The 27,895-nt window shown below is 36.4% G+C and overlaps 1 protein-coding gene across 1 annotated transcript in view; it reads left to right on the forward strand.

Annotated features, from left to right (window-relative positions):
- The window catches only part of CENPE (centromere protein E), an 83,179-nt gene that overhangs the window by 48,121 nt on the left and 7,163 nt on the right, over positions 1 to 27,895 (forward strand). The window contains exons 30-48 of the mRNA XM_039220823.1: positions 1,188 to 1,490; positions 1,638 to 1,796; positions 2,019 to 2,306; positions 2,459 to 2,563; positions 2,735 to 3,022; positions 3,584 to 3,742; positions 4,133 to 4,414; positions 5,060 to 5,218; positions 5,961 to 6,230; positions 6,847 to 7,005; positions 7,163 to 7,450; positions 8,706 to 8,813; positions 10,761 to 10,979; positions 13,085 to 13,282; positions 14,014 to 14,217; positions 16,507 to 16,725; positions 19,668 to 19,853; positions 25,222 to 25,334; positions 26,649 to 26,746. Of these exons, the coding sequence (XP_039076754.1) occupies positions 1,188 to 1,490; positions 1,638 to 1,796; positions 2,019 to 2,306; positions 2,459 to 2,563; positions 2,735 to 3,022; positions 3,584 to 3,742; positions 4,133 to 4,414; positions 5,060 to 5,218; positions 5,961 to 6,230; positions 6,847 to 7,005; positions 7,163 to 7,450; positions 8,706 to 8,813; positions 10,761 to 10,979; positions 13,085 to 13,282; positions 14,014 to 14,217; positions 16,507 to 16,725; positions 19,668 to 19,853; positions 25,222 to 25,334; positions 26,649 to 26,746 (3,805 nt within the window). The remainder of the gene's footprint in view (positions 1 to 1,187; positions 1,491 to 1,637; positions 1,797 to 2,018; positions 2,307 to 2,458; positions 2,564 to 2,734; positions 3,023 to 3,583; positions 3,743 to 4,132; positions 4,415 to 5,059; positions 5,219 to 5,960; positions 6,231 to 6,846; positions 7,006 to 7,162; positions 7,451 to 8,705; positions 8,814 to 10,760; positions 10,980 to 13,084; positions 13,283 to 14,013; positions 14,218 to 16,506; positions 16,726 to 19,667; positions 19,854 to 25,221; positions 25,335 to 26,648; positions 26,747 to 27,895) is intronic.

Below are 27,895 nucleotides of genomic sequence, written 5' to 3' on the forward strand. Positions count from 1 at the left end.
AAATCTATTCCTGTAGCATCTCATAAGGTAGTTCCTCAATACCTGAGACAGAAATCTGAAAATCATCCTTCCCAGTATCCTTTCCTCCCACTCACTTTATAATCCAAGCTTCAAACCTTGTTGATTTTGAGGGGTATATGTGTGTGTGAGAGAGAGAGAAAGAGAGAGGGAGAGAGAAATCTTCCCTCTTTCTCTCCACATTGCCAACACTGTAATCTGAGTTACCATGATTTCTGTCCCTGGCTTTCTGTAATAGCCTCATACTGGTCTCCCCATATTCAGTCCTTTACTTCTCTAATTCATTCCTCATTCTGAGCGCAAGCAATCTTTTGTTCTTTAAACCTTTTAATAGGGGTAGCTGCGTGGCACATCTGACTCTTGATCTCAGCTCAGGTCATGATCTCACAGTTTGTGAGTTCAAGCCCTACATCGGGCTCTGCAGTGGTGGAGCAGAGCCTGCTTGGAGTTCTGTCTCTCCTTTTCTCTGGCCCTCCCCGACTTGTGCTCTCTCTCTCTCTTTTTCTCTCTCTCAAAATAAATAAATAAAAATTTTTAAAAATTTTAAAAACATTTTAATAGCCTATTACTACTCTTGAACTAAAGACCAGAATCCCACACGTGGAGTATGAGGCCCCAGATGCCAGACCTTGCTGGTCTCCAGCCTTATTTCTGTTCCTCTTACCCTTGCTCATCATGCTCCAGCATCGTGCTTTCTCTTTCATGGCTTTCGGATGTCTGGCCTCCCTGCCTGCAGCATTTCCCTACCCCCTTGCCTACCCCGTGCTGTCATCCTTCATGTCTCAGCCGAAGCTTTCCATCCCCCAGGAAGCCCTTCCCAACCACTCAGGGTCATTCAGTGGCCCCATACCTTGCAAGGACCCAGCACCTCTGTTTGGTTTGATTTAGCATAATGTCTGTCTTTCCCTCTAAGGTGTAGATCCCAAAAAGGCAAAGATCGTATAAGTCTCGTTTACCATTTTACCTCTAACCTCTGACGGGGTACTGATGGCACAGTGAACCCTCAGGAAAGAAGCATTCAATTCCTGAGTGATGACGAGTGGGCGAGTGGAAAGAATGCTCCGTAATGAGCCACTGAGCCCCGACTTATTTGTTGTAGAAACTATCCTGATTTCTTTTCTCCGAACGTAAAATAAAGTATCTTTGGATGTCAATTCTGTTGTTTTTAGGATTCTTTTAAGATCCAAGAGGCTCAAGACAAACAAGAACAGTCCTTCAATATGGAAGAAAAAGATGGTGCTACTGAGAAACTAAGGAGCGAGACGGAGCAACTGAAGGAGCAGCTCAAAGCCACAGAGTCAGCACTGCAAAGAATGGATGTGGAAAAGCTTGAGATGGCTGAGAGGCTTCAGGAACACTGTGATGAACTGAAATGTGTAACTAAGGAGAGAGATAACATACAAAGACTGCAAGAAGTTCTTCAGTCCGAAAGCAACCAACTCAAAGAAAACATGAGGCAAATCATAGCTAAGGTAGGTTTCATCCTTTACCCATGCGCTTTTTTTTTTAACCTTTTGTAAGCAGATATTTTTTGCAAAAGCTAAACTTTCAGGAAAAAAAGAGAATATAATGGTTATAATATTTCTGTAAATTTCTTAACATTTCCTCTAATAATGAAGCACCTGGAAACTGAAGAGGAACTGAAAGTTGCTCATGGTCACATGAAAGAACAGGAGGAAACTATTGACAAGCTGAGAGTGAATCTTTCCAAGACGGAAAATGAGCTGTCCAGCCTTCAGAAGGAATTAGAAACAACCAATGATGAATTACAGAAAAAGGTAAATTGGGGGTGAAGGAAGTATAGGAAAAAACCTGAGGGAGCTAGCTAACTGAATTATAGAAGCTACTTGTGTATACTAAACTGTTACAGAGAACATCGTGGGTCCTTTTCCTATAAAAACAAAAACATACATATGTATACACACATACACACACATGCACGTATAAGCAGGATTTATGTGTATGTATATTTTAGCTATTATTATTATTATTATTTTAAGATCCAAGAACTTCATGAGAAGCAGGAACAATTGAATAGCACCAAAGAAACCATTGAGACTCAGGACAAAATGAATGAACTGGAGCAATTAAAGGAGCAACTCAAAGTCAAAGATTCATCACTACAAAGTATAGAAAGTGAGAGGCTCAGGTTGACCGAGAAACTTCAGGAAAGTCAAGATAAAATAAAAACTATAATTAAGGAAAGAGATGAACTGAAAAGGGTGCACGAGGCCCTTCAGATGGAGAGAGACCAACTCAAAGAAAACATTAAAGAAATTGTAACCGAAGTAAGTTTCCTTCCTCTAGTGATTTTTTTAGGTACGAAAATAGTGGTAAAGTGGTTAACAGTAGTATTCATTACTGCTTTACTAATTTGTATCTAATCATGAAGGGACTGAAAATCAAACAGGAACTAAAAACTACTTATATTCTTTTGAAGGAGTACCAAGAAACCATTAGTACAAGGACGTTTTCAAAGATGACAGATCAAGAAGCAAATATTCAGAAAGATTTAGAAAATTCACATGCTGAATCACAAGAAAAGGTAGGTCTTGTTAAGTTGGAAACTGACATCTGATTATTGTGTTCCTCATATCCTTGTGGAAGAAAATAGCACATATATTAGATAAAATGTAAAGATGATTCACTTGATTTAGAAACATTTCCTTCTTTTCCTAAAAATTTGTGCCTATGTCCTAACTTGTTTTTTTCTCAGATTCGAGAACTTCAGCAAAAAGAACATCAGCTTCTTAAGATGAAAGGTGTCAATGAGACTCGGGAAAAAATGTGTGAAATAGAACATTTGAAGAACAAATTTGAGACCCAGAAGTCAATTCTGGAAAATATAGAAATGGAGAATGTAAGGTTAACTCAGAGACTTCATGAAAACCTTGAAGAAATGAGATCTGTTACAAAAGAAAGAGATGATCTTAGGAGTGTAGAGGAGACTCTCAGAGTAGAGAGAGACCAGCTCAAGGAAAACCTGAGAGAAACCGTAATTAGAGTGAGTTACTGTTTTTCCCCCATCCAGTAAATATGACACTATGTCGTAAAAGAATCATGGGCGATAGGGTTGGCAGGAGTGAAAACTGGTCCAACCTTAGGGAAGGTTGGAGGAGGAGATATTTGATAATATCTTCCAAATATTTCAATAAGTTTATTCGTTGACCCAAAAAGCCCAATTGTAGCTACTTATCTTACACACATTAACACAGTTGTACAAAGATATCTATAGAATATTCATTGCAGAAACTTGTAATAACAAAACAAAGCAAACCACAAAAACCAGGGAAAATGCTAACTGTCCATTAGCAGGGGACTGGTTAATGAGTGCAGCACACTCAGTACTAGGCCATGGATAAAGAATGAGGCAGCGCCATGGTGGCGATTTGGAAGTATCCTCTTGGGGAAAGAGATATGTTGTGGATTAATGTATCTAGCATGTATTGACGTTTAAGAGTAACTTAGAGGATGAGGCCTAAGAGGGTGGGAGGCATATTTACCTCTTCCTACACACTGAATTTTATTTCTCTGAAAAATCATTTTCCTTTCTCTAATGACAAAGGACCTGGAAAAACAAGAGGAACTAAGAATCACTCTCATGCATGTGAAAGAGCACCAGGAAACTATTGATAAACTCTGGGGCATTATTTCTGAGAAGACAGACGAAATATCAAATATGCAAGTGGATTTAGAAAACACAGATACTGCCTTAAAAGCACAGGTATAGTTTGTATTTGAAAGTTTATATTAGGTCTTTTGTGTAATGAAACAGGATATAAATTAGCCTAAAATCAAAGACAAAGATTTGCCTGCTTAATTTAGAAAATACTATTTATTGGGTGCCTGGATGGCTCAGTTGATTAAGCATCCAACTTCGGCTCAGTCCATGATCTCACAGCTTGTGGGTTTGAGCCCTGTGTCGGGCTCTGTGCTGACAGCTCAGAGCCTAGAGCCTACTTCAGATTCTGTGTCTCCCTCTCTCTTTGCCCTTCCCCTTCTTGCACATGCATTCTCTCTCTCTCCTTCTCTCTGTCTCTCAAATAAATATTTTTTTAAAATATTGTTTTTCAATATCAATCTACATCTTTATTTATTGTATGATTATCTCAAGATCCTAGAACTTCAGGAAAAAGAACGTCAACTTCTTAAGGTAAAAAATGATCTCAGAGAAAATATATATCAAACAGAGCAATTGAAGAAGCAATTAGAGGCCCAGAATTCAATCCTGGAAAGTGGAGAAATCGAGAAGTTAAGGCTGAGTCAGAAACTTCATGAAAACCTTGAAGAAATAAACTGCATTACTGAGGAAAGAGATGGTCTACGAAGAGCAGAGGGAGCCCTTAGGATGGAGCGAGACCAGCTCAGGGAAAGCCTCAGAGAAAAAGAGTCTAAAGTAAGTTGCCCTTCCTCTGCTGGTGAGTAAATGTGTGTTTTTCTGAGAGCAGTGAACCGTGCTTTGATGTGAGTGGTGCTATTGGTGTGAGTGAACTGATGGAACCTTTTGCAAAGGCAGGTAATTTGGTATTGTTCTTCACAATTTTTAACTCTGTGACCAGTATTTTCTTTGTGAACTTCATCCTACATGTATATTTATATACATAGACAGACACACATACACCACAGGGTGTCCACTGTAGCAATTTGTAATAAAAATTGGGAAACAATCTAAATGTCCATCAGAAGGAAACTGGGTAAATACGAGCAGTATGTCAGATTACTATGCAACACAATTTTTAAAAAATGAAATAGATTCGGATGTTCTAATTTGGAAGCCCAAATAGCTCATAAAGGGAAAAGCAAGCTGTAGAATAGTGTATGTATCATGTGTTTGCCTCTCAAAAGTAGGAGTAGGCTGTGGGGAGGTGAGGACACGGAAAAGGAGGAAGGGAAAGCTTGTAACTTTCTAACATCTTAGATGTAGAGTAAGAAGTAATTGTTTTAGTATTTTTACTAAAAGAAATATCACTTTCATAAAAAAAGAATATACTAGTCAATGTTAAGCTGTGTAACCATTCTTAAAATTTCTTTAATGACAAAGGACCTGGAAACACAAGAGGAACTAAGAATCGCTCGCATGCATGTGAAAGAGCACCAGGAAACTATTGATAAACTCCGGGGCATTGTTTCTGAGAAGACAGATGAAATATCAAGTATGCAAATTGATTTAGAAAAATCAAACGCTAATTTACAAGAAAAGGTATGAACAGTGTGCTTGTTTGGGTATTTGATTTATTTGTTCCTAAATTCTTACGGGGACGTAAAATGGTTTAACCACATCAGAAAACATCCTGATGGTTTTTACTAATGCTGAACGTACAGCTGCCTGTGGCTCAGCATTTCCGTTTCTTGGGTACGTACCTGAGAGAAAACAGTGCGTACTTTCACATAAAGCTACGTACAAGAATGCTCATAACAGTTCTAATCATAAGAGCAAAACATGGAAAGCAAGTGAAACGCCTGTCATCAGGAGAATGGATAAAAAACATTGTGATTTTTCACTTGTGGGGATGAGCACTGGGTATTATATGGAAACCAACTTGACAATAAACTATTTGTAAAACAAAACAAAACAAAACAAAAAACATTGTGGTTTTTAAGTTCAAAAGGAGGCAAGACTCCTCTAGGATGAAAAAAGTTCAGAATAGTGGTTAAGCTCTAGAAGGAGGCATGCAGGCACCTTAAGGGGTACTAGAATTGTTTTACATTTTAATCTGGTCTGTAATTATATAGATGTATACGTATGCTGAGAATAATTTAGCAATACACTTAATATTAGTGTATTTATGTATATTATACCTCAAAAGAAAATAAATTTTGTGTGGATATGCAAAATATTAACAAATGACGTGGGAAAACTATTGCCATAATCAATTTAGAAACTTTATCCTTCCCTTAAAAACTGTATGTATCCTAACATGTTATTTTCTGATTATGTTAAGATTGAACAAGTTAAGGCAAATGAACATCAACTTTTTAAGTTAAAGGAAGATGTCAGTGAGACACAGAAAAAAATGTCTGAAATAGAACGATTGAAGAACCAATTCAAGGACCAGAGTTTAACCCTGCATAAAATAGAAATGGAGAACTTAAATTTGGCTCAGCAGCTTCATGAAAACCTTGAAGAAATGAAATCTGTAATGAAAGAAAGAGATAATCTAAAATTGGAGAGAGACCAGCTCAAGGAAGACCTACAGAAAACCATAGCTAGAGTGAGTTGGGCTCTTTCTATTTATCCAATTAACATGTTTTTCACATAAGAAGCTTCCTTCTTTGGAAATAAATAACTGTTGGTGAAAATGTAAATGTTATAAACTTTCCAGGGAAACAGTTTGATAATGCCCTATTAAAGATTTATCAGCGTATATATCTGCTGCAACAATTCCATTTTGTAGGAATTTCTCCTACCAGTATAGTCACACATCTGGGCAGAAATACAACAGCGTTCACCACAACACTGTTTGTGCTGACAAGTGTGGAAGCAGTCCCAGTGTCCACCGATAAGGCACTGGCTAAGTGGGGTTCATCTGTACCATGGAGTACCAAGCATGAGAAGAGGGCCCTGTTTCTGTGATAGTGATGTCAAATGATGTCCGAGCGCTATGAAAGAAAGGAAAGCAGTTGGCAGAGTTCAACAGGAAACCCAGCTAGGATGGTGAGGCCAGGAACTGGGACTTGACTGTATAGCCTTCAGTACTACTCTCATTTGGGGATGGTGTGCTGCTTGTGAGCGTGCATTTTTTAAGATTTTGTTTAACTAGTTCATCACTAAGGAAATGTAATATGCCTTTACATCATAATATTTCTTAATTTCTTCTTATAATGAAGGATCTGGAAAAACAACAAGAACTAAAAATTGCTCATATGCATTTGAAAGAACACCAAGAAACTATTGATAAATTCAGGGAGAGCGTTTCAGAAAAGACAACTCAGATTTCAGATATTCAAAAGGATTTAAATAAATCTAAAGATGAATTACAGGAAAAGGTATATGTCGTTCTTTGGGGAGTAACTGTATCCAAAATCCCTTGTGAAATGAGAAAGAAAATGTGTACAGATATTTAGAGATAGATATAGATGTACATTTATAACGAATAGACAGGAATTCTTTTTGCATTCTAATTTGTTTTATAATTATCTCAAGATACAAGAACTTCAGAAAAAAGAGCTTCAGCTTCTTAAAATGAAAGATGTCAATAAAACCCATAAAAACATAAACAAAATGGAACGATTAAAGCAGCAGTATGAGGCCCAGACTTTATCTATGCAAAGTGTGGAAATGGATAACGTACATTTGACTAAGAAACTTCATAAAAGACTTGAAGAACTAAGAATTGTAGCTGAGGAAAGAGATGAGCTAAGGAGGACAAAAGAGTCTCTGAAAATAGAAAGAGACCAATTCAGAGAAACGTTAAGAGAAATGATAGCTAGAGTGAGTTCAGAATCTTCCTTATCTAATAACTGTAGGAATTAAGCTTTTTTGGCAAGGGGAACAATTTGTTTTTTTTGTTGTGGGGTTTGGGGATTTGTTTTTTATTGTTTTGGGGTTTTTTTTCCTTTTCTTTTTGGAAACTTCTACAAACAGTAAAGGGATAATGGGAAAACTATTACTATAATTTTTCACATAAATAGAGAATACAGTTTTAAAAGCAGCCAAAGTGTTTTTCAGAAAATACCATTTTATTTATTTTTAAGAAAAGATTTGTTACACAAAGCAGACTATTTTCCTTAATGTAATTTTTAAAAGAGTTTTTAAACCAGGAAATGACATTATCTTTACTGAAGAAATGTTTAAAGGACTAGATCTATGAAAGAGTAAGTGTGCCATTTCTCTGCCTCTACATGACAGAGTTTTAGGCATGGGCTCTTCTCTCCCCTCAGTTTGAGAAGCGGCCAGAGACACAGAGAGAAGAGCCCAACCAGTAAGACTATAGGTATTCAGAATCACATGTCTTAAAAAAACCCAATTGAGCCCTCTAGAAAATAACATAAAATTCAGACAAATAAGAAATTGCATCAAATCTATAAGAAATCTGTTTTTATTCTCATAATTCAACAATAGAGCAGAAAACCACTCTATTAATCATCTGCGACATTAATAGAAACATGAGACACTTGGGAATCATCTTTATGTGGGCCCTAATGAAATTTATAAAAAGATTTAATTCATTCAACAAATACTTATTGAACAGTCGTTCTTCTAAGTACTGTAGTGATAAATGGGAGAAAAGGTTTTGTGTTGTTCTTTGAATCAGAAGTCCAAGATGTAATATGATGTGCATTTTCTATCCCAAGGCGCTGGGAAGAGTCTAAATAGAGATATTTCAGGTGGTTTTGGTAGTGTGTTATTTGGCAGCGATTCAAACTAATTCTAATTTGGAGACTTGGAATAGTAGGAACCAGATATATAATTCCAAAATCTAATTTGCAGTTGTGGCGGTTATGGGAATAAATCCTATCTCCAAAAAATATGTGGTTCTTCCACATTTTTTTCCAATGAGTCGAGGTCACTCACTACAATAATTAGGGGAACTGTTACTCATTTTCTGACCATCATTCTTTTGTTTTTGAGTTACAAGTTTTTAATTCCATTATTGAAATGGTGTGAAAAAATGTAATCGGAAAAATATATAGACCTTAAATGTGAATGTAGTTATAGTTGAAGCCTTGTTTATTTCTTTGTATAGAAGCAGGACCAACAGAACCATAAAGAGGTAGTAAAATATGAAAAGAAGTTACTATGTAATGGAAAACACCTCACAGAAAGCCTGAGAGACAAGTGCTCTAGGATAAAAGTAAGTGTCCCATGTTAAGATCACAAATAAGTAATTTTTTTAAGTAATTCCAGAAGCCTAGAATGGAATCAAAGGAACCTCTGTGAAATGATTAGATAGTGCTCAATGTTGTTTTTTTTTTAACTTTATAATCTCATATAGGTGTGCATGTGTGTGCATATGTATATACATAAACATACAAAATGGCCGGGATGCGGGGGAGTGTGATTTTTAAGGCCCCACTGGAAAGGTGATATTTGAGCAAATACCAGAAAGAGATAAAGGATTGAACCATATAGCTATCTGAGGGAAGAACAGGATAAGAGAGAATAACAAGTAAAAGCTCCTGAGGCAAAGCATGCCTGGTGGGTTCAAGAAGGGAGAAAGCTAATAAGAAATGAGGTCAGAGAGTTCATGGGGAAGATGCAGGCTGTGCAGGCTTGAAAGATGTTTGGGTTTTAGTCTGAGTGAGATGGAGATTTATTGAATAGTTCTGACCACAAGAGAGACATGATCTGACTTACATTTTAGAGGGATGACTCTAGTGGTTGTGTTGGAATAGAGTGGAAGTAGGAAGAGCATTTGAGAGAAGAATTTCAATAATCCAAGCAAAGATGATGGCGGCTAACCCAGAGAGGAATCAGTGAAGTCGTGGGAAATGTTTGATTCTGAATATATATTGAGGGGAAAAACGAACAGGATTTACCATCAGTCCTATTAGAATGCAAGATCCCTAAATATGTTGTGTGTTTTTTATGGCTACATCACTTAGCACGTTCCTAATGGAATATAAATTTACTAAAAGTACAAACGAATGACTACACAGTGCTGCTGCATACCATAATATGATTCATACTAAGATCAAGGCAGGAGATGAATGAACAGCTAGCTTTTCCTTAAGTTATTAAAAAGGAAGCTCATTATTGTCAGAAGCCCCTTGTTCTATTATTTAGCACCCTGAATTAAACATGTTATTTGTTATATGACTGTAGCAATTTGTACTACTGTGTTCTTACACCTGCACTTTCACCAGTGTGTCCCCTGCCTGGCTTCTAGTCATTTGAGCTTATAGGCCAGGCTCATTGGGTATCTTCCATATGCTAGGCACTATACCAGTGCTTTACCTCATGAGATACTTATTACTCCATTTACAAAGAAACTGAGGCTTAGAGAGGAAGTTTAGTGCCCAAGGTCACATAGCTAGTAAGTTGGTAGAGTCAGGACATGAAACCAAGTGTAAGTTGAAAATTTGAGTATAGAAACATTTTTACAAATATAATTTTATTTCCCTTAAGCTATAATGTCTGTGTATATTTCATAGATTATGTAGATATGGATATCATATTTACTTTCCCCTAGAAAAGTTTGTGGGACTCATTATAGTCTTTATTTGGTTGTTAAGAAAATGGCTCAATGATATCTGTAGTCAGGAATTAGAAGAGATAGAACCTGAACTCTAACTGATAAAAGGTTAGAAAACTCAGGTTTTAGGCAGACAAATAGAAATGTGTAAAGAGGCTACACCAAACTGGCAAATAGTTCAATTCTTCATCACTTGTTTTACCTGCAGACTCACACTGCCTATTGTGAACATGAGCCAGCATTCAGTCTTGAGCTATAATATATACTAGATTGAATTCACTCAAATTTATCTTCAGACTTTGAGATGGTCATTTAAAACATGAATGCTTAAAGAACTAAAAGAAAATGTATCAAAATGATAATAGGGATTGTTTCTGGTTTTCTGTGTTATATTTAAAATTTTTAAATTTTCACAATAATTAAATAGAATTTCTGTAATCCAGAATCAACAGTGAGCCCCCCTCCCTTTTTTTAACACAAAGGTCTTAATTTGTTTCTGCATTACAGAAGATATTAAGCTTAAGTTTTGTTAAAATTCTAGGGCAAGGACTATTTTTGTTACATTAGGATGAATTGTTAAACTAAATGAATTCTAATTTTCCTTAGGAGCTTCTGAAGAAATACTCAGAGATGTATAATAATTATGAGTGCTTAGATAAACTATCCCTTGACTTGGAGAAGGAAGTTGAAACCCAAAAAGAGCTTTCGATTCGAGTGAGAGCAAACCTCTCACTTCCATATCCACAAATCAAACAAATTCAAAAACTTCTTACTGCAAACCAAAGATGTTCAATGGAATTCCACAGAGTCATGAAGAAACTTCAGGTACCACTTTTTTTAGTAATGTCTTTGTAAGTATTGCTATAATTAGTTTTAACATCAGTGTATGTAAGTCCTACTTTGGGTGTTGGCATATTGGCTATTTTGTGTATTTACTACCAAATTAAAGGTTATGTGGGTCTCAGAATAGTACGCACAAGATCCACTATGCATCTAGTACCTGTTCATTCAACAAAAAATGAACTCTCCCTATGAGCCTAGATACTGCCAAGGTGCTTGGGAGACAGATAGGACTAACATCTCTGTTATCTCCTGGTCTAGTGCATGAAACAGATGTATAAGCAGGTAGTCTAAGTGTGGTGACAGAAGTATATGAGGGTTGTGTGACATACCAGATAAACCGTCACAGAAGATGAGACTGCAGTAGAAGCTGGACTTGAGCAATAATGCTTGGAGTTCATTTTGCAGATGATGGGGAACCACTGGACAGTTATTTTAAGTAGTGGCAGGAGCATGATCATACCATTTTAGCTACTTCACCATAGAAAAACAGTGAGTTTGTGGCAGAGGGAAGAGACAAAAAGCAGTTATGGTGGTCCAGATGAGATATTGTAGGTGACTGTTCTACCAGAAAAGGATTCATAGGGATGGGGAGGACAAAGGAAATTAAAGAAATATTCAGCAGCTTGGGGTACCTGGGTGACTCAGTTAAGCATCTGACTCTAGATTTCTGCTCAGGTCATGATCTCATGGTTTGTGAGATTGAGCCCCATATCGGGCTCTGCACTGACAGCACAGAGCCTGCTTAGGATTCTCTCTCTCCCTCTCTTTCTGCCCCTCCCCCCACTTATGCATGCTTGCTCACTCTCTTAAAATAAATAAACTTTAAAGAAAAATAAAGGTTTGGAAGTCCTCAGCTTATAGATGCTAGATAATATAACGTGTGTGAGTAAGGTCACCCAGAAACCGTAATAGAAGAATAAGAGCCTTGGGATAAGAAGAGAGCTCTAGAAAAGATAAATTTTCAAGAGTCAGTAGCAGAAAAGACAGCAACACATGGGTTTGAGATTGGAAACGTCAAAGGAACAGAAAAAAAAAAATCAAGCAGAAGTGTTGTTGCTCAAGTCTGTAAAGGACAACATGTCAAAGATGAAGAGGTCAGGAATGTCAGATACTTCAGACAGTCAGAATATGAACTGAAGAGATGCCCTCAATTTGTTGACTGATAGTAGAGCTCATTGGTGACCTTTCTCAGAACAGTTTTAGTTGAGTGGTTAGGGAAAGGGCCAGATTATAAGAGGGTTAAGGAGTAGTGGAAGACTGAGGAACAAGGGAGTTGATGTTTGTCTTTTCTAGGTAGTTTGCCTTTCAGGCCCTGATACCCCCTCCCCTTTTTTTTTTTTAAAGTTCATTTATTTATTTTGAAAGAGGGAGTATGTGCACGCAAACAGAGGAAGAACAGAGAGAGGCAGGGAGGGAGAGAATCCCAAGCAGGCTCCGCACTATTGGTGCAAAGCCTGACATAGGGCTTGATCCCACTAACATGAGATCATGACCTGAACAGAGATCAAGAGTTGCGTGCTCAACCGACAGAGCTACCCAAGTGCCCCAGGCCCTGAAATTTTTCCACAAATCCTGGCAATCAGATACCCAGAATTTATCCAGGAGGTCCATGGAACATATGGCATTCAAATCATTGTTACCTTGATGCCAAACATCTAACTACATGTGTGAAGTACATCTTGACGCTGGCACACTCATATTGGTTACCCAGTCAAGGTAGGCAGGACAGGATGTTGAAAATGTATCTCAGGCATCTAGCTGGGAAACCTGGGTGATTGGTAGAGAAAGGTGAGTTTATAGGGAGATATTATGCTACATTTTAACATTGAATCTAAGGTAATTGTTGAACATCTATGAGATGTATCCAGTAGGGGTTCCAAATTAAGGAACTTGAAGTCTGGAAGTTCTCCGAAGATACTAAGAAGAGAAAACTAGGGATAGAGAGAGACTCTTTCCTTCTTCCTCACTTACTAGAGGATCTAGATAAACAAGAGATGCGATCCCACCTCTTAGTCTTGAGGGTTTAAAACTTCCTCTAAATGTGATAAAAAGTTCATTTCCCAATTTGTTTAATGTTTTTCTACAAGTATGTGTTAAGCCATGTTACAAAGATAAAGGAAGAACAACATGAATCCATCAATAAATTTGAAGTGGTTTTTGTTGATGAAGTGGAAAAGCAAAATGAACTGCTAATTAAAATACAACAGCTTCAACAAGATTATGATCTGCCATCCAGAGAATTAATGGACCTTAAATTGAGCCAGAATATGGATCTACATATTGAGGTATAATTTATTTAAATGGTTTCATTAGATTTTAAGCCTTTATATCACATAGAGAAGGTACCTTTCCATGTGCTTAGAGCCATTTTAGTTTTCCAGAAAATAATAATAGGTTGCAGGGTGACAGGTGGCCAGATGTATAGAGTGCCACATAATGGACTAACCTCCCTTTTCAGAATTCCACAGAAACAGGAAATAGATTCAATACCAGCAAGTGGGAATTCATAGAACCCCGGAATAAGTTTGCAAATGCTTTCTAAATCTAGGTCTATGGCTGGGAGTCAGGAACATTGTTATTGCAGCGCCTCCCCATGGAGTGCCTTGCTCTTACCCAGCAGTGTAAGGCTGGCACCCAACTCCCAACATGTATGTGAGGCCTGAGTGCACAGGAAAGCTACATGTGCAGAAGCACTTCGTATATTGTGATTATTGGTCACAGATAGTTTTGACAGTTTTTTATTCTAACAGGCAGAATTCATGGACATTCCTCTTAAATAGCCTCTACTGCCAAAATTCTATTATTCAAATCACTGGGATAAAGTTTTAAATTAGAATTATATTTCTAATGTTAATTAAATATTCTAATATAATTAGAATAATTAGAATTACATTTATTTCAAAATATTAAGAATGAAAGTTCAGTAAGGTATTTTCCCCTTTTAATGATATCTGTATGATATTTAGATGAAAACTTTCCTAATGTCCAGGTGATTAAATACTTATTTTTCACACAGGAAATTCTCAAAGATCTCTCAGAAAATGACTTCCACCGCATAAAGGCTGAATTTCAACAAGTGCTAAGTAATAGGAAAGAAATGACCCAGTTTTTGGAAGAATGGCTGAATACTCATTTTGATACAGAAAAGCTTAAAAATGGCATCCAGAAAGAAAATGATAGGATTTGTCAAGTGAATAACTTCTATAATAACAAAATAATTGTAAGTAATGAAATTTTTTGTGCTACCTCATTCTTTTTGTTGTTTGCTCTAATTTTTCTACCTCTTTCTTAAAAAAGACGTAGAGCAACTTAATCTTAGGTATGCTTTCTATAATTTATTTGTATATACTTTATTTTTTTATTTGAAGAAAACTGTGTAAAACATGTTCTTCCTCTTACATGTTATGTATGCTTCCTTAAGATAATTAATCAACTTACACTCATAAAGAAGATAAAATTAGGAGGCCTGAGAGGCTTAATCAGTTAGGCATCTGACCCTTGGTTTCACTCAGATCATGATATCACAGTTTGTGAGTTCGACTCCCACCTCGGGCTCTGCGCTGACAGCACAGAGCCTGCTTGGGATTCTCTCTTCCCACTGTCTCTGTTCCTTACCTGCTTATGCATGTTCTCTCTCCTAAAATAAATAAACTTTAAAAAAAAAAAAAAAGAGGATAAAATCTTGAGGTGTAATAATCAATTTCCACTTATGAAATCTTGAATCCTCTTTCCTTTCTCAGTTCTCAATGCTTTTTAGGAATTGAGCCTTTTCCCCCAGTAGCCTCAGAGAGGGCAAGACATGAGCCTGTTTGAGAGTTACAGGCAGCAGCTGTGGTCCTGCCATAGACAAGCCTGGCAAGCTCCTTGACAGAGGCCTAATTTGCTTTTCCTCTTGGTGGTATCACTACCGGATGCACTGAGCTTCCACTCTGAGATTCAGAGATGTGGTTTGTATCACTGTTCCTGAGGTGACTGGCTCCAGTGTATAGATTGGCAAGAACCAACATTGCTAAAGATCATATTTGTTGCACTTTCCAATGATGAGGATATTCATTCTGCTCTCTGAAATAATCCCTACCTCTATACCTGGTAAAATATGCAGTAATCAGAAAGTTGCTTGTGTACATGCATCTGGAGCAAGGGGAACTAGATCTTATCATAGCTTCTAAGATCGATTTTATATTTCATATGTTTGGGCAGTTCTTTTTTTGACATTTTAATTTCATCTGGAAACTATACTTAAATCACACTGAAGTATAGATAATATTTTCAAAAACTGTTTTCCTGTGGAGAATCATTCCTGTTTGTTAAATACCTTAAGCTAGCAGAATAGTAAAAGCTATTTAGGGGCATGGTGGGGAGGGGGGAGAGTCCACAATCAACAGGGAAAAACAAAACCAGTATATGGCTAAGATAATCCCCATATTAAGTCAGTATTTTTCTTGTGATATTGAGGATCCAGCTGGGAGTAGAAAATTGGAATTCCTAGTGTGTGGATGAGCATAGATATGTGGCTTCCTCCAGCATCCTGAGAATAGGAACTGATAACTTTGTGTGGTATGAGGCCAATAGTCTAGAACCCAGGAGAGTCCAGGGTGCCAGCAAGAACACAGCTAAGTTAGCATCCAAGTCTGATAGAAGTGCCTTAAAGCCACAAAGTTATAGGTGAGACCAATAAGGCATTAATGCATGATGAGAGCAAAAACTACATTCCATAAGAATTAGGAAGTAAAAAGATATGAGTAAAAGTTAGCAAGGGTATTGAGTTACTGTTATTTTCTACACAGAGTTACATGATTTTCAGATTAATTACCAAAAGTCAGTGCAGCACTTCTCCTATAAATATTGAGATTTGAAGTGAAACAGGAAAATAGATTGCTGTTAACTTTATTGAATATGCTCTGCTAATACATGTCAGTTAATCTTTAGATAGGACATTATAAATAACATAATGCAGGAGCACAGTGAGTTAAGCGTCTGACTTGGGCTTGGAGTATGATCTCACGATTCATGAGTTCGAGCCCCACATCAGGTTCTGTGCTGACAACACAGAGCCGGCTTCAGATCCTCTGTCCTCCTCGCCCCACTCATGCATGCGTGTTTGCACACACTCTCGCTCTAAGACAAACATGAAAAAATTTTTTAAGAAAATAAATATCTTAATTTTTATCTTAAAGTTATTTATCTTAAATAACTTTAACCTGTACAGTTTTGCAGATTCTTCTCCATAATGTTATCACTGATATAATAAAATGAGATTTATCATCTTGTAAATCAATATGAATCCTCTCCAGGCCTTATTTTTTATTCTCTTCAACATCCAGCATCTTCTGAAATTTTAGGAACTGATGCAAACCACAAAGAATGTTCATATTCTTTTAAAGTACTGTTGTAGAATGTTCTAAGTAATGAATTTCAGCATATACCTTGTCCTAGAATTCTAATAGTTTTCACAGTATTTTTATATGTAATTTATTTAGAGTTATAATAGTATTTTACTATTCAATAGGCTATAATGAATGAATCTACAGAGTTTGAAGAAAGAAATGCTTCCGTAACTAAAGAATGGGAACATGATCTGAAGTCAGTGAAAGAGAAAAATGAACAACTATTTAAAACCTACCAAACTTTGAAGATCTCCCTGACATCTGGTATCCTTGTTAATCCTGTTACAGAAGACAATAACAATCTTCATATTACATCAAGAGCCTCACAACTAACCACAGAGGTATATGATTTCTTATAAGACATTTTTCAATTTGCAGATTGATCACAGACTTAAAAGATGCATTTTATGTAACATTTCAGAGCAAAATTATAGTATCAAATGTATTAGGAACTGTGGGTCATGTTTGTGTTTGTGATGGGCTTGTTTTTTATTATTTTTTTAATATTTTACTTATTTTGGGGAAAGAGAGAAAATACGCAGAAGAAGGGCAAAAAGAAAGGGTGACAGAGGATCAGAAGCAGGCTCTGCACTGACAGCAGTGAGTCTGATGCAGGGCTCAAACTCATAAACCATGAGATCATGACCTGAGCTGAAATTGGACACTCAACTAACTGAGCCCCCCAGGTGCCCCAATAGGCTTGTTCTTTAAATACAGTTCTATTGTGGCTACCACTCAAATAACTACAGAATTCTATAGGGATCTTCCCTTTGAATTATTAAGCAGAAGTAACTCATAGCTTAATTAAGAGATACATATACCTCCTCAAGAGCTATTACTGTACATTATAAATTTCTTCAATCATGTAACTTTTTTAAGTTTATTTATTTTGAGAGAGAAAGAGAAAGCATGAGCAGGCTAGAGGCGGGGGGGCGGGGGGGCTCGCGCAGCAGAGAGAGAATCCTAAGCAGCATCACGTATCAGCACAGAGAGAGCCTGATGCTGGACTCAAAGTCACAAACAGTGAGATCATGACCTGAGCCAAAACCAAGAGTCGGATGCTTAACCAACTGAGCCACTGAGGTACCCCACAATCATGTAACTTTTTATTAAACTAATCTGTGTCTGTATATAGAACTAGCTTAGAGGGCAAGTGCAATTCAGCTTTTCTCCATCATCAAAGTCTTTAATATTGGTTTATGTTATATCAAAATTAAAATGGAAAAGGCTAAAAATATAACAAATGTCTTATGCATATTAACCTGTATCCAATAATCAATACGTTATTTGAATGATTCAGTTATAGGGGCATAGTCAGTTAGGCATCTGACTTCAGCTCAGGTCATGATCTCAAGGCTCATGAGTTTGAGGCCCACATTGAGCTCTGTGCTGAGAAATCAGAACCTGGAGCCTGTTTCAGATTCTGTGTCTCCCTCTCTCTCTGCCCCTCCCCCACTCGTGCTGTCTCTCTCTCAAAAATAAGTAAACATTAAAAAAAATTTTTTTTAGTGAATCAGTTATTTTGTTACCTAGCCTTATATGGGAATCTGTGAACCAAACATACGATTTTATTTTGTTAGCACACAAAATGACTTCATGAAGAACCTAAGAGTAAATTATAATTTATCATCTTGACTAAAATAAGCACTTAGAATAAAATGTCAACCATTAATTTAATAATCAGTTACCAGTGGAAACTAGAAGATCACTTGTATAGTTTATCCATTTGCTAATCACTACAGACCTCAGTCAGTTGGTGGAGACAAAAATAGCCAAAATATGAAACCCATCTACCAAAGCAATAAAGAAGCAGAAGAAAATTCCATCTTCAGTGACCCCAGGAAATACCCCACCCAATAGTATATACTATCCAAATTATATACTATTAGTTTGGTAATTATGACAAATCAGAGTAGCATAGAGCAGTTCAGTACTGATATGGAAATGACACGGAGCAGTGGAGCAGAGTAGAGTTCAGCAGTACACCCAAGTAAGGATGAGAATTCAGTGTTTAATAATGGTAACAACCAACTCAGTGTGGAACAGAGGGTTTATTGCATGTTACGTTCCAGACAGCCAGCTAGCCACCTGGAAAAAAATAAATCTGTATTTCTGCCTCACTCATTTAAGCAAAAATAAATTCTAGATGGGCCAAAAACAAGCAGACATTTTCTAGGAAAACCTGCATGTGTATGTAGGTGAATAATCTTATAAATATGAACAAATTCAGGTATTTTTGTACTTGCAAAAAACTGGAAATAACCTAGATGTTCACTAGTGGCTGACAAGTTAACTAATTTACAGTACCTCTGTGAAACAGGAGGTATGTATCCACGAAAACAAAACTGTGGAGAGATCTCTATATGTTATTAATGGAGAGATCTGGAAGATACATTGTCAAGTTAAAAAAAAAAAAAAAAAAACAGAACTGGGGCACCAGGATGCCTCAGTGATTAAATGTCCAACTCTTGATTTGGGCTCAGGTCATGTCTTGGTTCATGGGATTGAGCCCTGAATCAGGTTGTCTGCTGACAGCTAGGAGCCTGCTTGGGCTTCACTCTCTCTCCCTGTCTCTCTCTGCTCCTCCCCAACTTTCTCTCTCTCTCTCTCAAAAATAAATAAATATTTTTTTTTAAAACAACTGTATATTCCTATACAGTGTGTTATGTTACAGTATGTTACAGTATGTTACAGTATGTTACAGATCAGTATGTTCCTACTCTGTGTATGACTGACTCTTTTTGTAACTGTATACTCACGAACGCTTAACTAGGCATGGAAAATTTCTGGAAGGATACACTTGAAAGAGGTTAGTAGTCATTACTTCCAAGTCACCTGGGGTTCTGAGATGGGGAAACTCCACTTTCATTATATGCCTTTGAATTTTTCCACATACTTGTATTTTTTAATTTAAAAACTAGGTAACAAAAATAAAGGAAAAGCTATATTACATGCATTACTTAGTTAACAGATGGCACTTTCTTTAAGTAGTGTTAATTTAAAATGTAGTGTTTTTTTAATATGCTTAGCACTGTACTAACCAGTAAATAAGATAAACACTAAACCTTGTAATATAAAATTTGGTCTTTTTTTAATCCAAAAATCATCAACTTCTAAATAAAGAAAATAATACATGTATAAATTGAATGACATTGGCTTCTCTTCTAACCTTTCTTAATACAGTCTGAAAAATTAATACCTGTATATGATTATCTTTGTCTTAAACATATTGTGTGATTCTGCCTTCATGGCACACCTTATTTATGCATGTTTTTTCTCATAGAAAATTCAGGAGTTGGAAACTTCACTGCGTGAAGCTAAAGAAAGTGCTAAGCACAAGGAAAGCAAGATTATAAAGCTGCAGAAAGAACTTGAGATGACTAATGACGTGGTAGCAAAACTTCAAGCTCAAGTTAATGAATCAAATAAATGCCTTGAAAAAACAAAAGAAATGATCCAAGTACTTCAGGTAACAAACTCATTTTACAATAAAAGGGTTGGGTTTTTTTCTTTTACTGTAGAATTTGGCAGTATATTTGGGACTCTAATCTTTTACTTGAACTTCCTGTTACTTATGTATATATGAAGTTCAATACTCAAGCTTTAAGAAAGCAAGTGGAGGGGTGCCTTGGCTCAGTCAGTTAAGCATCCGACTTCAGCTCACGTCATGATCTCACAGCTCTCAAGTTCAAGCCCCGCATCAGGCTTTCTGCTGTCACTATGAAGCCCACTTTGGATCTCCTGTCCCTCTCTCTGTGCCTCTCTCTCTTTTTCAAAAATAAATAGTTCAATAAGCAAGTGGAAACTTAGAAATCTAGGAATCTATTTCTGCCTGCCTCTCTCTCTCAAAAATAAATAGATAAATAAGTAAGCAAGTGGAAACTTAGAAATGAAATGTAGGAATATATTTTCATGCAAAATAATTATTTCTGTATTCCTAGAAAAATTATTTTTAAAAGGCATATAAATATTATTCTAAAAGTTCTGTTTCATTCAATAAGACATCAAACAGAGAGGCAATAAAAAGCAATTTCATTTTGTTTAATGTAAAACTAAAAAACAAGAAAATCAATTGTAAGTCCTTAGAATTTTTTAGAGGAATTATTTAATATTTCAAATCACATTTTTATTCAATCAAGAAATATTTGTTGGCTCTGCTGTATGTTGGTCATTGCTCTAGATGTCAGGTGTACAGCAGTGGAAAGAAATAAAAGTCCCTCTCTTTCTTCTAGGAGCTTACATTCTTGTTCAGGAAGACAGAAAATAAGCAAGTATATATGTGTGTCAAATGGTGAAAAGTGCAATGGGAAAAAAATTAAGTTAGACAAAGGGTGCATGGGTGCTGGGTGAAAGTGGGGGTGGGAGGGAAACCTCTTATAAGGGGGAGCTGAGGAGAGCCACACCAGTAAGAGGACTTGAAGGGATGAGTGAGCTATGTGGTAGCGGAAGGGCCTTCTAGGCAAAGGAAACCTCAGAAAGCCTACACATGTTTAAGAAACAAGAAAGGCAGTGTCTCCTGAGCAGAATGAGCAAGGGGATAGAGGTGGGAAATAAGGTGAGAAGTAGCAGAGAGTCCGATCGTAAAGGGTCTCACAGGTTATTTTAAGAACTTCAGTTTTTATCTTGAGGGAGCTAAGAAGTCTTCAGGATTTTGGCAAAAGGATATAATGGTCTGACTTAATTTTAAAGGCTGCCCTTTGGAAATCAAATCCAAGAGGGTGTGTTTGTTAATGTGACACGCCAGCTGCTACAACAAAGGGAAGCAGACTGTAACGACTCAAATGAGAGACAGCCTTACTTCTCTATCTCATCTCAAAGTGTGAGTTCCAGGTTGAAGGAGGCTCCATACTGCATGAGGCTCCCTTCTATCCCACCCTGTTTCTCCACCACCCCTTTGGTGCTGTTCTCATCTGCATGGTTAAAACCAGGTCGTAAGCAGTTTATGCTCTGGCTCAGGAAACGGACAGATGGAGAAGCTGAAATTCATCTTAAAATCCCTAAAAGAAGGCTTTGGCCCAGACGTGGCACACATCCCTTCCTCTTACGTTTGTTGGAGTCAAGACACTATGCCAGAGTTTTGGGCCCAGACAACTAGAAGGATATAAGCATTCTATAAAATGCAACAAGTATCTAACTCAAGACTTAACATAAGAAAAAAACTTTTAACCTATTCACCACTATTTGCAGACATCTTGGATATAGTTGTCCAGCATAATTATTGTAGGGTTTATTAAGTGAATAGAGAAGAGAGTAGTTTGGGCAAATGAATCATTAAAATTTTGTTTAAATCTTGATACATTTCTTCTGTTGTATCATTAAAAAATGTTTTTATCAAGTAACAGTGAATTTATTAAAAATTTAAACTACATTAAAACTTTAGGGACATCCTGCATCATGGGGGGGAAAAGATCTTTTATTTTTAATGTTAATTTTTTTGAGAGAGAGAGAGAGATAGAGTACAAATGGGGGAGGGGCAGAGAGAGACACAGAATCTGAGGCAGGCTCCAGGCTCTGAGCTGCCAGCACAGAGCCCAACGTGGGGCTCAGACTCAAAATCATGACCTGAGCCACCCAGGTGCCCCTAGAGAAAAAAGCTCTTATTTATAACGGCCACAAAATCTAAAATAAAATGCTTGAACCTTAACAAAAAATGAGGAAAACATATATGAAAAGAGCAAGAGAACTTTAAAAAGAAATACAGAACGTGTGATTTATAAGAAACACTCCATTTCAAGACTGTACAAGCCTAAGTTGTTCCCAAGTTAATTCCTGAAATTCATGTAATTCAAATCAGAATTTCAAAGGAGTTCTTTCTCAGGTAGAGCCAGGAAACTTTCTTAAATGAATCCATCGAAAATGCACATGATAAATAGGTGATGTTAACAAATTTATGTTTTCAGTTTTTTCAGTTGATTAGTGAAACTATTTAAGTCTCAGTATTTCTTGAGTGCAGCCTTGGTCACACACTGTATGTTTGAAATATGGAATTCTGTTGTCTTTCATTTCTAATTCAGTATTTGACTTCTCTTAACATAAGAATGTTTTAAACAATGTTATATGTGACTAATTTATTTCATTATACCTTGGCAAAAAACTGTAATCTCTGCATTTCTAGCATATGTTGAAATATTCTTTTTAGTGTCATAAGTGGATACCTTTTTTTTTTTTTAGAGTTCTTTGAACTTATAAAACAGTATATAGGGGTGCCTGGGTGGCTCAGTCATGTAAGCACCCGACTTTGGCTCAGGTTATGATCACACGGTTTGTGGGTTCGAGCCCCGCATTAGGCTCTGTGCTGACAGCCATCTCAGATCCTGGAGCCTGCTTCCAATTCTGTATCTCCCTCGCTCTCTCTGACCCTGCCCTGCTCACGCTGTCTCTCACTCTCAGAAATAAGTAAAACATTAAAAAAGAATAAAAAAAAAAACAATATATAGACAAGTAGATCAGTGGAAGAGAATAGAGAGCTTAGAAGTAGTAAGTAGTCCCACACAAATGCAGTCAGCTGACCTTAGAACAAAGGCTGTTCAGTAGACAAGGATAGTGAGCGGGAGCGCAAGCAACTAGTGATGCTGGAGCAACTGGACTTCCACACGCCAAAAAACCAGTCTTGACAGAGACCTCTCTCTGGCACAGAAATTAACTCAATTGATCAAAAATCTAAATGTAAAACACAAAACTAGAAAACCCCCAGAGGAGAAGATAGAAGATCACGGTTTGGTAGTGACTTTATTTTAGATAACAACACCAAAAGCACAATCCATGAAAGAAAGAACTGGTGAGTTGGACTCCACTTAAATGAAAAATATCTGCTCTGTGAAGGACAGTTAAGAAAATTAAGAAGACAAGTTACAGACCTAAAGAAAATATTCTTGTAAAACACATATCTGATAAAGAACTGTTGTCCAGAATGAACAAACTCTTTAAAAGTCCATGATAAAAACAACCTGATCAAAAAATAGGCAACAGATCTAAACAGACACCCTACCTGAGAAGATACACATGGGACAAATAAGCATATGGAAAGATTCTCAGCATCATGGCATTAGAGAATTGCAAATTAAAACATAACTACACCTATGATACCTCAGAATGCCGAGATGGCCAAAATCCAAAACATCACGCTAAATGCTGGTGAGGACCTAGAAAAATAGGAACTCTCTTTCATTGCTGGAAGCACTGCAAATGGGACAGCCAGCTTGGAAGAGTGTTTGACAGCTTCTTAGAAAACTGACAACACTTCAGCTAGCCACATGCTCAGGGAGTTCCTGATATGAGTATCTGACTCAGGAGGTGGGGACGGGAACTGGTGCTGTGACTGAACAGTGGGCTTCTCCAAGAATGGGCTTATCTTATCCAGTCATCAGCCTCCTTAAGATGAGCACTGTCATTCTGCATATTTTTAGTCTTATGCTAGCCATTGTGTGCATGTGAATGTTTCTATGGGGGTTGGGGTGAGAGAGCCTAGAGGAATAAAGAGAGCTCTCTAGGTCCCTTTTTATATGGGTTTTATTTTTTATTCAATATCTATTTCTCCATTGTATTGCTGTGGTACAGTGATAAAAAGTTATTTATTCAGCAATAATAGGAAATGAGCTAAAAAGCCACAGAAAAGTGAGGATGAAACTTAAAGGCACACTACTAATTAAAAGAAGCCAATCTGGGGCGCCTGGGTGCCTCAGTTGGTTAAGCGTCCATCTTTGGTTCATGAGTTCAAGACCCGCATTGGTCTCTATGGACAGCTCAGAGCCTGGAGGCTGCTTCAGATCCTGTGTCTCCCTCTTTCTCTCTGTTCCTCCCCCACTTATGCTCAGTCTCTCTCTGTCTCTCAAAAATGAATAAAAAAACATTTAAAAAAATTTAGAAGAAACCAGTCTGAAAAGACTTACATACCTAATGATTCCAACTATGTGACATTCTGGAAGGCAAAACCAGGGAGACAGTAAAAAGATCAGTGATTGGCAATGGTCTAGAAGGGTAAGGGAGGGAATGATGAATAGGTGAAACATGGGATTTTTAGAGCAGTGAAGGTATTCTGTATGATATAGTAATGATGAACATGTGCCATTATACATTTGTCAAAACCCATAGAATGTACAGTACAAATAAAAAACCCTAATGCAACCTAAAACATATCAATATTGGCTCATCATTTATTACAAATATACCACACTAATATGTGATGTTAGTAATTGGGGAAATGGGCAGGGTTGGGAGGGAGATGGAGTGTGACAGGGGCATATGGGAACTCTGTACTCTCTGCTCAGTTTTTCTATAAACCTAAAGTTGCTCTAAAATATAAAAATCTATTTGTTAAAAAAAATTTAAATATATATAAGTATGTAGTTGTGATTTTTTTTCTGTGAATGGGAAGTAGACATATTTATAGCACTGGATTGAACCATACTTGAGTACACAATGTCCCAACACTTTATTCTACTTTGTGCTTTGGTTCAGTTCTAGTTTGATGTTTGTATTGCCATTCTGGCATCTTTTCGTTTCATTTTCCTGATTTGCCCTCCCTGTCTCCCCTGTCCATTATTTTCAACATTTGTTGCATTGTTGAAGTTTATCATTTTTAATTGGAAAAAAAATTTGTTTTAAGAAATGGAAGTCATATGTTCGTCATTACATATTAGCTTCCAGTAGTTTCAAATATACTTCATTCACATCAAATATCTACTTGTTCATTTTAGGATTAAATTTTGTGCCTTTTTCTGCTTTCCATATATTTGAAGTTTGCTGTTTTAAAATGTTCCTACCAAATCAAGGTAGTTATAACAACTCTTTAAAACTGCTCTGAAATTATTTTATTTTTCTTTTCTCTAAAAATTTAGGACAAAGTTGCTTTAGGAGCTAAGCCCTACAAAGAAGAAATTGAAGATCTCAAAACAAAGCTGGTGAAAACAGACCTAGAGAAGATGAAAACTGCCAAAGAGTTTGAAAAAGAGTATGTCTTTACCTTAATTGAACATGGCTTTAATAGCTTAAGTTTCCCTTCTAAAGTATATAAATTTGTTTGTATTGGTTAACTTTTTTAAATATGTGGAAATATTGTTAGTCCTTTTTAAAATAAATATCCACATCCACAGATTTTAAACTTGTTAAATTCTCATTACGTATCCAAAGTTTTTTAAAATATGCATAGATCTGGTCAATTACTAACACAATATGGCTTTTGATGCTTCTTGCTTAGTTGTATATGAACAGCTTAAAAATGGCCTTTTTATGCTTGAAAATGAATATTAAGAACCTGTATGTGTGTATGTGTGTCTAGCAGTTTGACTAAGGTTTCTGTTGGTTCTCTTAGTCCTGTTGTATTTGTGTAAAGGTTGTATTTCCTTTTAAATTATGGTACCTAGTATCTAAAAGCATAACCTCTATTTATTTATGTATACTACTGTACATAATGGCATACCTAAAATGCTTTATGATATGTCATAATGAAAGAACATTAAACAGAGTCAGAGATAGTGAATTAGAAATATGATATTGCCACATTATTATATCACTTTACATTGGCTGTTCAATCTCTCTGGGCTTTATATTCATAATCAGTAAAAGAATAAGTTTGTATTAGAGGATTTCTTAAGATTCCTTCTGGCTCCTAATGCTTTTTGTTCTTCCTATAGATATTTAGCAAGGATACCGAATTTGCCCAAAAAGTAGCACTCTGAAGCTTTCTGCCTCCTAACTAGCCTTCCATTGATAAGACTATTGGTTTTAGCAAAACATATCTATCAAGTTCTTCATTATAAAAAAGCAATTTTACTTATAAAATAAGATCAGCAGATAACTTTCAGAGTCTCTAAAGGCAGAAAGTCTCATGATTTATCACTGCTGATTAATGCTTAAGCCAACATTTCATCAAATACTACTTTCTACTGAGCAGAATTTGACCTTTGACTGTCACATTGGCTGGGAGCTGCAGCCAGGGTATGCTTCCCTGACAATGTAGAAATAAGTAGAAGTTTTTTTCCACTTTCACGCTCTGATAATTGTTGTGTCCAATTAATAGCTACTGGGCTTCCAGAAATTTAAAAAGAATTATTTTAAAAGATTACCCCTGCAACCAAAGAGACTGCTTCCAATTTGATGGCGTTATGCCTATAAAACACTTGATACCAGGCGGGTATCTGCTATTACTTATGGGTTTTATGTCAGTATGGTATATCTTATTAGAAAGTTCTTGACAGCAGTTCTGTTTATTCTTCCATTAAAAATTAGTTGCTAGGCTTTTACATATTTCCATTATTCTTTTTAGAATTACTTCTACAAAAGCCACTGTAGAATATCAAAAAGAAGTTATAAGGGTATTGAGAGAAAATCTTAGAAGAAATCAACAAGCACAAGATACCTCAAGTAAGTAGAAAATGCTGGTATTTCCAGAACTTTCCATCTTACTTCTCAATACACTTTGACATTCTGCATACTATTATATATGTGACAGTCAAGAATAAACATGTTAATCATTAATTTAGAAAGAACTGTTTTTGAAATGAACTTACTGGGATCATATTTATCCTATGACATCTCCTTAGTTTCCTATAATTTCAACTGTTTGTCCATTATAGATTCTTAAAAATTTTTGAATTTTACCTTTGCATCATCAGATCTGTACATAGTAGTGAAGACATTCACATCTTAATAGATTTTAACCATATGCACAGTAAAAATGCAATCATTATTAGAAAGAATAGTAGTGTTAAAGAAATAATTTCCTATTTGTTCTTAGTACTGAAAATACAGAGATGATGCTTATTTGCAAACTCTGAAATTGTGTCAGCTCTTTGAAATTAATTTTAGACACAGTTTTCAAATCTAATGATCAAATTTTTCATACGATTTCCTCAACCTATACCTTTCTCCATATTTTTATCTCATGTGTTTCATTTGAAAAGAGAGGATGCTGAACAGTACTTGGGACAGTTTTGTGTAGTAAACACTGAACTAAGTCGGGGCAGGTCACCCGCACTTCATGGCCCTGTGAAATCATGGGGACAATAATACTTTACCTTCCAGCTTATATACACACACACACACACACACACATACTTATTGTAAGGATCAAACTGAAAGTTGTATGTGAAAGCACACTGAAAATTGTAAAGCACACTGAAAATTGTAAATGTCAAGCAAATATAAGGTAATACTTGTGTGTATTTTTATCTAGTCATTAAAAAAATGTTTTAAAAAGTGAAATAATGTTAAAGATGTTGTCTAGTACATATGTAGACTGAACTACTCTAGTGGCTATTGCAGGATAATTGCGCCCTTACCTGGAAAATTATAAGGGTTAAAACAGTAGAAATGAGTATGCTTCGTCGTTACAAAAGGATCAGGATAATTGCATTTGATTTGTGACTTTCAGTACACATTGTATCTGAATCCAGAGTAATTCAAAAGAAAATGGACATTGAGTATCATCTCCATACATATCTTACCTGCTTTTATAAATTGTCAGTTACGCAGTGGCTTATTGTACAATATAAGCACCTCGCATTTTTATGC

The sequence above is a fragment of the Hyaena hyaena genome, unplaced genomic scaffold (assembly GCF_003009895.1).
Source record: "Hyaena hyaena isolate Hyena2069 unplaced genomic scaffold, ASM300989v1 scaffold_914, whole genome shotgun sequence".
NCBI classification, from domain to species: Eukaryota; Metazoa; Chordata; class Mammalia; order Carnivora; family Hyaenidae; genus Hyaena; species Hyaena hyaena.